Below are 9,928 nucleotides of genomic sequence, written 5' to 3'. Positions count from 1 at the left end.
GCAACTTTGTTAAGGCCCCATTTTGGATCCGGGTGGATTTTAAGAATCCTGATAAAAAAAATCTGATATCTTTTATTGAATTATGTGCATGTAAGTTAGGATTTAGGACTTATTTGGTAAGGCTCCAAGAGGCTTCGGCTCCTATATTGTTCATGCACTATAGCGTGTCAAAACCGGAGCTGGAGGCGACAGGAATTGGAGCTTCACCGTCTTCGTGAACAGTAACCACGCTACAGTGAGAGAAAAGAAAGGTGGGGGGAGCGAAAAACAGCTCCGCTGCTACCGTGTGCTACAGTGTTGATCGTATGGTGTCAGCGAGCCAGAGCTGTCAGGAGCCCGGCCAAACAAGTCCTTATTAGAATTCTACCCTGTTTGGATGGAATTTTAGGGTTCTGATATATTTTTTTTATCTAGATTCTTAGAATCCCACGGTAACTTATCTGAACAGAATTCAGGTATACTTCGTATGTTATATATTCCACAGCTTGGACAGGCGAGGTGCTAAACTGCTACTGATAAATGCTAATAATCCTGCACCAGTAGCATGCACAGTTGACAATCCTGCTTGAAACCTCTTCTAGAGAAACAAATACCCATATGTGTGGTCAGCGTGCGCGTACCGCGTAGACCATCGAGGCAGCAGCCGGTCTTGCCTGAAACCGCGGCTCCTGCTCCTGCTCTCGCTCTCGCTCTCATCGTCAATGTTCTGATTCCCCAACTCCCCGGCCACACTTGACACTCCCAGCCGCAGTGATGACCCGTGACAACGTGACGCCGAGATCCACAGATCTCACTCGACAACCAGGAAAAAGAGAGAAAAACCCAGGCACGCACGCACGCAGACGCCGGAGCACGTCGCGGAAAGCGACACGCGCACACGTCGCGGCGCCACAACGTGCAGAGCAGTTGCGGCAACAGCCAACAACAGTGCTACCAGAAGGCAAATCCACAGGCCGCACACGAAAACGCGCACCCGGGGACGCGGACCCTCGATTGCAAAAGAGTTGACCGCCACGCGCGCGCACTTATCCGCCCGTCCATGCGCCGTGGACGGCGCGGATCGTCTTGGGAGGGCCGAGGGCCTTGTCGTTCGTCATCGTCTCCTTCCTCCGTCCAGTCACTCCCCCCCATCGGCTACGGCTAAGGCTCTCTCACCTGGCCCGTACCACTCCCAGTATAAATGAGCAGCCAGCAGACCCCGCCCAAGGCAGCAAGCAAAGCACAGCAGCAGCTCTCCAGCCTCTCTTGTCCTAACCAAAGGCTAGCTCGAGACTGCACTGCACACCGGCAGCAGCAGCGACGCGACGAGACCAGACCAGAGCAGAGTGGTCGATTGAGATGAAGAGCCGGAGGCAGAGCAGCGGGGGCAGTTCGGCCGCGTGCGCCGCGGGGGAGGCGAACACGCACACGCACAGCGGCGGCGGCGGCGGCGGGGGATGCAAGCTGGAGAGGAAGGACGTGGAGAAGAACCGGAGGCTGCACATGAAGAGCCTCTGCCTCAAGCTCTCCTCCCTCCTCCCTCCCGCCGCCACGCACGCTTCCCTCCTCTCCGACGCAGCGGCGGCGGCGGCGTCCAATCCCAACAACAAGGTAAAAGGCGACAACCTCTTGCATGCCCTCGATTCCTCGCTCCCCCGACTTTCCAATCCATGGCGATTCCGAGCAGGCAGATGCCTGCCATGCCATCCTCAGACCATTCATTTGCTCTATTGGGCCCAAGCGCAACGACTGATCGAATTGGAATCACTGCATCCATGACCTTCCCTCGCCAAAAATAAAATAAAATAAAATAAAGAGTAATTTGCTAGTAGTAAATGATAGTACATCCGTGCTAATTGATGACGAGTTACTCTTCCGAACAAACTGTTAGATTGTTAGTGGTACAGGGTTGCACAGTAAAACGAATTGTTCACGTCAAGTCCATACAACAATCAATTAATCCTTCATGTCGCGGTCAGTTCCCCTCCTGAGGTTTATTACTGTAGCAGTCATTGAAAAAAAAAACTTTGAAAAAACAATTGACCGCAGAAGTAGTAGTAGCGTTTAAAATCTCCCGTGCGTCAATCTTTGCAGTAAAAAAAATGAAACTGAGTCACATCCTTGTCTGTAGTTCTAGCTGGAGAAACCAATTAGCGCTAGTATAGGAATATATTATCCATTTGGCCAGCAGAAAACATTTACCGTTTGAAATCATCCGTAGCCTACGTGTAAAACAAAAAGGGTTAGAAAAAAAAAGAGTGAAAAAGCGCGGAAACGAGACTGCTTCTTACTGTTTAATTACTGTTACTACTACAAGTAAAGCAGCAGTTCTGGACCAGACGATCAGTGATTTGCCACACCGAATCGATTCGATTGGATTTGGTTTGATTGGGTTGAGGGTTAGTGGAGATGTCCGCTGCTTTTGTTTGTGATTATGCCCCCACCGTGACCGGCCGGGCATCGAGCCAAAGCACAAGCCACCATCGTTTTCACTTTTCAGTCACGTTTCCTCTTCTGATACAGGACAGGAAACCCCAGCCCACACACATCACTGTAATAGCTTCTCCCTCCAGGTCCACTCCATTCACCCACGTGATGGCCCCTCCCGTCCTCTGACAGCCACGCGGGTTTGCTCAGGGGTCACACGTCACATCACTATTTGTTTAGGCGCACATGCCGGATGCCGGAGGAGGAGGAACTCGTGGGCAATAGAATACTCCTCCACCTAGAAAAACACACATCACTTGACTATTGGGTCGGATAATAATAATCATCATAAAATACCCCACTCGGCTGATTATTACAGTGCTACGCCACGATAATAAAAAGTTTTCAACGATTCCACTGAAAAAAGTGCTCGGCGTAACCCCACCACAATTCACTTTTTTTCTGCCGCTCTGGCCTCCTCCTCTCGACTCCCCAATTATTCAGTCCCCGGGCAGGCCACCGGCCACCTACCATCCGTGGAGCTCCACCACATGTCGCCATGTGCGCAAGGCAAACCAAACTACAGTCGCCACCGGCTGAACTGTAGCTCAACAGTGAACCAAACCACACCACAATTCACATGGCACTGCTCCTGCAAATCTTTCTTTTGGCGAGACGGAGAAGAGAATCACTGTTGTGCTGGCACTGACAGTAACAGGATGGCTTATCGCAGGACACGGTGACGCAGCTGGACAGCGCGGCGGCGTACATCAAGCAGCTCAAGGGGCGGATCGAGGCGCTGAAGCAGCGGAAGGCGGGCGGTCCTGGTCCAGCGGCGGGCTGCAACGGCAGCGGCGGCGCGGTCACGGCGTCGTCGGGCGCCGGGTCCGGCGGCGGCGTGCGCATGCCGGTGATCGAGGTGCGGTACCAGGACGGGACGCTGGACGTGGTGCTCATCAGCGACGCCGGGCGGCCATTCAAGCTGCACCAGGTCATCACGGTGCTGGAGCAGGAGGGCGCCGAGGTGGTCAGCGCCAGCTTCTCCGTCATCGGGGACAAGATCTTCTACACCATCCACTCGCAGGCGCTCAGCCCCAGGATCGGGCTCGACGCCGCCAGGGTCTCCCAGGGGCTGCACCACCTGCTGCTGCTTGCTCCTCCTTGTCTGATCTGAGAGCCACATCTGATCAGCCACCGTGCTAAGGCGTGCTGTAGTATCGGGGATCCATAAACCGCCGGCTGATTCTTGCTGGTTTCCTTGCAGTTGTGCATATGTAGGAGCTAGCAAAGCAGAGTAGCAAACAGACTGCCCTTTTTTTGCCTCCCAGCTCTTGGAACCAGTTGGTGCCACTACTACTGCTTGCTACTGCAGAAGTACTTGAATTGTGTCTATGCGCGGTCCACAGTGTTATAACTCAGAAAGGCTCAATTTTTCACCATCAATATCTAAGATTTTGCGTACATTTGGTGATACTAAATCAATTGTTATATAGTCACTTTTATGTTATATATAAATATTTGCCAGATTTATTTTCTTGAAAAAAAATGATTTCCATGAATTTTTTATATATTTTTTGTGAAACTCCTGTGCTTGAAAAGGACCGTAGCTTTCTTTTCCTTGGAGTTGGAGGGATAGAAGAAAAACTTTCATGAGCGAGCTCGCATTTGTCCCTGGGTAGGTAGGTGGGTATCAAAACTGCCTAACCCATCACCACGTTCACATATGACGCGAGCAGTACTTTCACGTTTTCGATTTCAAACGTTTCCAAATGCATATAGTAAAACTCCTCATCATCACGTGGTGTTTAGTTCGTCGTCTTCGCGCAGCAGTAGGTCCGTCCATTACCTGGCCGGTGGACTTTGCATTAGGGCGTGTTTAGTTCCGAAAATTTTTGGCTTTTTGCTACTGTAGCATTTTCGTTTGTATTTGGCAAAAATTGTCTAATTATGAACTATTTAGGCTTAAAAGATTTGTCTCATGATTTCTCGACTAACTGTGTAATTAGTTTTTTTTTTCGTCTACATTTAGTACTCCATGCATGTGCCGTAAGATTCGATGTGACAGTTACTATGCAAAAATTTTTAGCTTTTGAGTGGAACTAAACGGGGGCCTTAGAGTCGTCGCCGCCGTGCTCGAGCAAGAGCCAACTGCCTTGTCAGCTGTCACAAATAAATAACCACGTGCATAATATAATATATATAACCACGTGCCTGAGGTGCCAATAAACAACAATATCTACGGTTCATAGTAGCAGGTTCGTTCGGAGGAATTTGGATGATTTAGAGGAATGCTGGAGGAATTTGTGAGAGAAAACACTGTTCCAGATGAAAAAGGGAGAGGATCAAGTCGAATTTAAGGGCACGCGAACGGGCCGTAGTTCCAATAATAGAAAAATAATTTAGTCGAGTTTTGTCCTTTTACGGAGGGGGGATAGTGACAGCGAATGAAGCGCTTTGTTCTGCTTCTGTACGGCCACAATCACAAAAACGAGGTGTTTTCTAGGGGGAAAACGCGGTGGACTTTCTCACCTCTGGTCGTCTGAAAAAGTTGAGATACAAACTCAAACTAGAAAAAAATCATACATGTATCTCAACTTTTATGTGACTACATGTATCGATGCACAGTGTATCAAGTTTCAGAATTTTCTAAATGACTAAAATATAATTTTGAAATGGTTTGAATGTTTGCACCTAAGATGTGCTTATATTTTTTCGTAAAAGCTGGATCCCTTATAAAAGCTAAAAAGAAAATTAAAAACTTCTGAATCAACTGGGAGCCTAGTCGGGCCAACCACATGCAACCCAACTAGAGTGGAAGCCAGTCACAAAAAAAAAAAGTGGAAGCCTAGTCGGCCCAACCACGTGCGGCCTAGCTTGGAGTCCAAATCGTAACGGAAGTTTGAGTGTGGACAAGAATGGACCGGACCCAATGCACAGTGTCCGTCTGAGTTTCAGCATTGCATGACGAGGGAAAATGTGTTTTTGACTTCTCACTTTTGCAATCCCTTAACTTTTAAAACCATTTAGTTTTTACTCCAAATAGTTTAGACAGCGATTTTATCCTGTCAGCCATCCTACGCGATGCCACCACGATAGGATCAATAGGACTACATTGTTGGATGCTGAGAGTAAATCGACCTGCGAGTACTTTTTGCAAAGATTATCAAGTTGTTTCAAAAAAATATATAATTAAAAATCCTAAAATTTGGTTTAATCTTAGAAAATTTTTCGCTCAAAAACTATGAAACTAGTTTTAGGTTTTTTTTTTCTAAAATCATGCTTTTATCTTATGGTGACTAATTTGGAATTATTTGAATCTAAGATTAAACCAGATTTTACGGTATGATTTAAAATTGTATGTTTTCTAGAAAAAGAAAATATTTTCATAGTTTTTTCAAAAAAATATTTGCATAATAATATACCCCATAACTGTCAGCATAGTTCGATTACTCTCAGGTTGACATGGCATTAGGCTAGATGGATGGGTAGGGGAAGATTGGACAACCGCAAAAGTTAAGGGGTTAAAAACAACCTTTTCCCATTCCTTTTTCATTCTAAAAAATGGACATTTCATTTCCTGATGAGCCAAACAATCATAGCTTCATCTTCTTGTTTTGCATCACATTACTTGGCGGTTTGAACGAGCTGATGGCTTGGTGGTTGTGCTCGCTCGCCCACATTTGAGCACTGCTCCCCCTCCCCCTCTCCCAACCTTATTTTCTTCACAATCTTAAACGCGGATGTTCTACAATGGTTAGGGTGATGTACATGTCATGCATGGAGCTCGATGGTCTTCAATTATCTCATAGTTATGTGTAGTTTTAGTTTTAGGCATAGGTTATATGTTTATCTCGCACGCGGTACATGTACTTGTGCGTGTGGTGTAAGTTTTTGCATGAGTTAAGATACTATAGCGTGCAATTGAAGAATCTGAGTCAAGTATAAAAAAAAACAATACTTCATACGGGAACTTTCTCCTGTACATAGATGAAACAAGGAACATATCCATCCAAAATCCCCACCTTCCGTTTTGGATCGACGGTGGGGCGAGTGCTGATGGCTCGGCACGGCAGAGGCTAGCTGTTTTGTTTTTCCGTTGGCCAAAAGCAGTAGGCGGCGAGGCGGCGGCTGCGCCTCTACTGGACCGCTCCTCCACTTACCCAGTCGACCGTTGGGCTTTGCCAACGTTCCAAATGTCACGTGATCTTCTTTTCTTCCCTCTCCGGCTCTCCCACCTCCTCTTCTCTCCTCCTCGTAGGTTACCGTTGGTGCGAGTGCAACGCAACCCCACCCCAGCTGCTAAACCCGCGACCGAACAGAACAGCTCAGGCTTGCCTACAACCTCGTCGTCCAGCTTAATCGCACAGTTCCCGATTGGGGTTTTCTTTGAGATCGGGAGAGCGCAACTTTCTTGCTTGCGGCCTTGCCCACGCCCCGGTAACTCGGTAAGCTCAATCTCATCTCGCTGGGTCGGTTCGATTCTTGGGGCCTGCCTTCGATTGCCTTGCCTGGGTACGATTCTTCTTGACGCAAACGATTGATTCGTCCGGGGAACTTTCCTCCACTCGAATTCTCGCTCTTCCCGTCCAAAATTGTCTCCGATTCTGTAATTTTGCTATCGTTTCATCTTCTTGCTCTTGTTTGGAATTTGGGGGCAAGAAGAAATCCCCCGTTCGATTTCGCCATGAACAGCGTTTGCAAGGGGGATTCTTTCTGCGATCGCCTGAACTCGATGTTTAGTACTAAATCCTCTATTTGAGTTCTGACTAATCGTTGCTATCGTTTCATCTTCTTGCTCTTGTTTGGAATTTGGGGGCAAGAAGAAATCCCCCGTTCGATTTCGCCAAGAACAGCGTTTGCAAGGGGAATTCTTTCTGCGATCGCCTGAACTCGATGTTTAGTACTAAATCCTCTCTTCGAATTCTGACTAATCGATCTCCGCCGCCAGGTTGTGACTGACTACCGGCTGCGAATCCAAGCGTAAAGATGACGACGCTGTCGTCCGGCGTCCTCCTGAAGCTCCTGGACGGCATGAAGAGCGGCGCCGCCAAGCCCGTGGGCGAGCACCGGACGGCGGTGCTGCAGGTGACGGACATCGTGCCGGCGGAGCTGGACGAGAAGGACCTCTTCCCCAAGCACGGCAAGTTCTACGTCAAGGTCTCCGACGCGTCGCACTCCATCTACGCCACGCTCCCGCTGGCGCAGGCCGACCTCGTGCTCTCCAACAAGCTCCACCTCGGCCAGTTCGTCCACGTCGACCGCCTCGACCCGGCCTCCCCCGTCCCCGTCATCGTCGGCACCAGGCCGCTCCCGGGCCGCCACCCGCTCGTCGTCGGCACCCCCGACCCGGCCGGGAGGGCCAAGCCCGCCGCGCCGCGCAGGGGATCCTGGGGCCCCGAGCAGAACGCCGCCATCAAGCCCACCACGCTCAACTTCGACGCCGTGAGGATGACGCCGGTCAAGGAGCGGCCGGCCCTGTCGACTCCGGTCAAGGACCGCGCGGGCGCCGCGACTCCTGCCAGGGAGCGCGGCGCTGCGGCGACGTCTGGTCGCGAGCGGGGCGTCGCGGCGTCGCCGGCAATGAGCTCTGCGTCCGTGAGGAAGAGCAGCAGCGTGCTGCCCAGGCTGATCAGGAGCAAGAGCTTCGTCGCCGATAGGGACCAGCAGCAGCATCCGAGGATCCCCAAGAGCCCATTACCCACTGTACGGTCATCCTCAATTGAAGAACATCCGATAGGGACAAGCAGCAGCAGCAGTCGACTCGCGCCCTTGTTTACAAATCAATGTTGATTTCCAATTTGTGTTTGCGCAGGAGAAGAGCTCGGTGAGCTGCACAGCCTCGAGGGCGACGAGGAGAGTGGCCAAGGAGGAAGAGCCCTCCTCGCCTCCTTCTGATGATGAGCTCGGCAGCTCGGCCACGTCCACCAAGAAGCGACCGGCGACAGCTACTCGCGTGCCGGTGCCGGGGAAGCTCAGTCTACTCGGGAAGGTACGATCCGATCTAGGGAATCATGAGTTCACGACCATCAAATCTCTCTCCATTCTTGTTTGTCTGACATAGTTTGTTGTGCCGCATTCAGGACGCAATCGAGCAAAGAGAGCAGGCGCAGAAGATTGCCCTGGAGGCACTGCGTAACGCATCAGCAACGGACAACGTGGCTAGGATCTACAAGTATGTGATTTCGTAGTAGTGTTTTGGCAGCGATTGCCGATTGTGAGTGGGATGTACGATGGTCACCGATATCGCTGGTTGCTGCTGCAGGTTGTTCTCAGAAGTGAGCAAGACGGCGAGGCCAGAAGCGCCGGCCACCTGTTTTGAGGGCTTCCTCAACTTCCACAAGGAAGCCGTGCAGGCCGTCACCGACATCGAGGCGGTCCAGGCGGCCACCTCGATGGCCGCGGCCGTGGCGAGTGATGAGCAGCAGCACGAGGACGCACAGCCGGTCCTGCAGGAGATAGCCCAGAACAGGGCGGTAGTGCGTCGGAGAGGCATTGGCTTGAGCGGCGTCTCGAAGTCGGTGTCGTTCGCGCCCGGCACGTTGGACCCGAAGCACGACGATGGCGGCGGCAAGGCCATCCGGAGCTCGAGTGCCAGCAGGAAGTGCCTCGCCATGGACAAGATCGGCGAAGACGGTGGCGACGAGAAGAGATCATCTTCTTCTGCTCCTTCCTCTGCCACCACCGCTGCACACTCTCCTCTGGGGTCCTCGCTGAAGCTGGCCAAGCAGATACAGGCCGAAACAGGCATCTGGTTCATGGACTTCCTGGAGGCTGCGCTGGAGACCGGGCTGAAGAAGAGCAAGGCGTCTGCCATGGGTGACGGGCGGAAGCAAAGCAGCTGCTGTTGTCCGCAGTCAGTAATGCTGCGGGTGATCAACTGGGTGGAGATGGAGCAGAGCGGCGGCGGCGGCGACAGCAGCTGCAGGAAGATTGCCCACCCAAGAGCTGCGGCCGTTGCGCGGAAGCTCAGAATCAAGGCCAAGAACCCCTCCTGATGCGCTGCTACTCTCAGATTCTTGTCAGAAGGTAGTTTGTCTCTGATTCTTGTGATAAGGTACCCAAATAGAGTCTGTAGAATAAGAAGGTGATTGCCTCCATTTTTCTTGTTCACGGCATAGTAGATTGTTTCAAGTGTTTTTGAAGTAGGATGACCGGTTCCCTGATCACTGATCCTAATCAGCAGCAGAACATTTGAGGTGTTGTACCGTAGTTACGGTATTCAGTGTTTGTTGATTTCGCTGTCCATTCTTATTGTTTGCTTGTTTGGCTGTGTTATGCTTTGTAATTCTGCTGATGTTGCAGACAACTCCTGTGACAATGATTCGATCGGCCAGCAAATTGACATCAGAATTCTAGTAACTGCAAATGGAGATGTCCTTCAGAATTTATTCTGCCCAAATGGTCCTCTCTTTCTGTCCTCAAACCAAAAAGTTCATGATCATCCTTGTCGGTTTAAGAGCAACTCCGAGAGTTCGTGTAAAACTAATAGCCAAATTCCTTGTTTCAACCATTATATAAAAAT

At 50.5% G+C, this 9,928-nt stretch overlaps 2 protein-coding genes across 2 annotated transcripts; both read left to right on the top strand.

The window, feature by feature from the left end:
* The first annotated feature begins 1,145 nt into the window (after nt 1–1,145).
* Nucleotides 1,146–3,869, top strand: LOC136457923 (transcription factor bHLH168-like). The gene is made up of 2 exons (XM_066457936.1): nt 1,146–1,590; nt 3,140–3,869. The coding sequence occupies exons 1-2, from the start codon at nt 1,339–1,341 to the stop codon at nt 3,578–3,580; spliced, it is 693 nt and encodes a 230-aa protein (XP_066314033.1). The 5' UTR covers nt 1,146–1,338; the 3' UTR covers nt 3,581–3,869.
* Nucleotides 3,870–6,596: 2,727 nt separating this feature from the next.
* LOC136457922 (uncharacterized) lies at nt 6,597–9,717 on the top strand. The gene is made up of 5 exons (XM_066457934.1): nt 6,597–6,851; nt 7,355–8,109; nt 8,219–8,395; nt 8,487–8,578; nt 8,669–9,717. Exons 2-5 carry the CDS (start codon nt 7,393–7,395, stop codon nt 9,399–9,401), a joined length of 1,719 nt encoding a protein of 572 aa, XP_066314031.1. The 5' UTR covers nt 6,597–6,851; nt 7,355–7,392; the 3' UTR covers nt 9,402–9,717.
* Nucleotides 9,718–9,928: the final 211 nt, after the last annotated feature.

This window comes from Miscanthus floridulus, chromosome 6 (genome assembly GCF_019320115.1).
Source record: "Miscanthus floridulus cultivar M001 chromosome 6, ASM1932011v1, whole genome shotgun sequence".
Taxonomy (NCBI): domain Eukaryota; kingdom Viridiplantae; phylum Streptophyta; class Magnoliopsida; order Poales; family Poaceae; genus Miscanthus; species Miscanthus floridulus.
Note: the sequence above shows the minus strand (reverse complement) of the source record. Positions and strands in the feature narration are given on the sequence as shown.

What these genes read in the sequence shown, in the direction of transcription:
- LOC136457923 (XM_066457936.1), top strand. Translation starts at nt 1,339, where the DNA reads ATGAAGAGCCGGAGGCAGAGCAGCGGGGGCAGTTCGGCCGCGTGCGCC. An exon ending in CGTCCAATCCCAACAACAAG is followed by an intron (nt 1,591 to 3,139) that starts GTAAAAGGCGAC and finishes GGCTTATCGCAG; the next exon opens with GACACGGTGACGCAGCTGGA.
- LOC136457922 (XM_066457934.1), top strand. Translation starts at nt 7,393, where the DNA reads ATGACGACGCTGTCGTCCGGCGTCCTCCTGAAGCTCCTGGACGGCATG. An exon ending in CCAAGAGCCCATTACCCACT is followed by an intron (nt 8,110 to 8,218) that starts GTACGGTCATCC and finishes GTGTTTGCGCAG; the next exon opens with GAGAAGAGCTCGGTGAGCTG. An exon ending in AACGTGGCTAGGATCTACAA is followed by an intron (nt 8,579 to 8,668) that starts GTATGTGATTTC and finishes TTGCTGCTGCAG; the next exon opens with GTTGTTCTCAGAAGTGAGCA.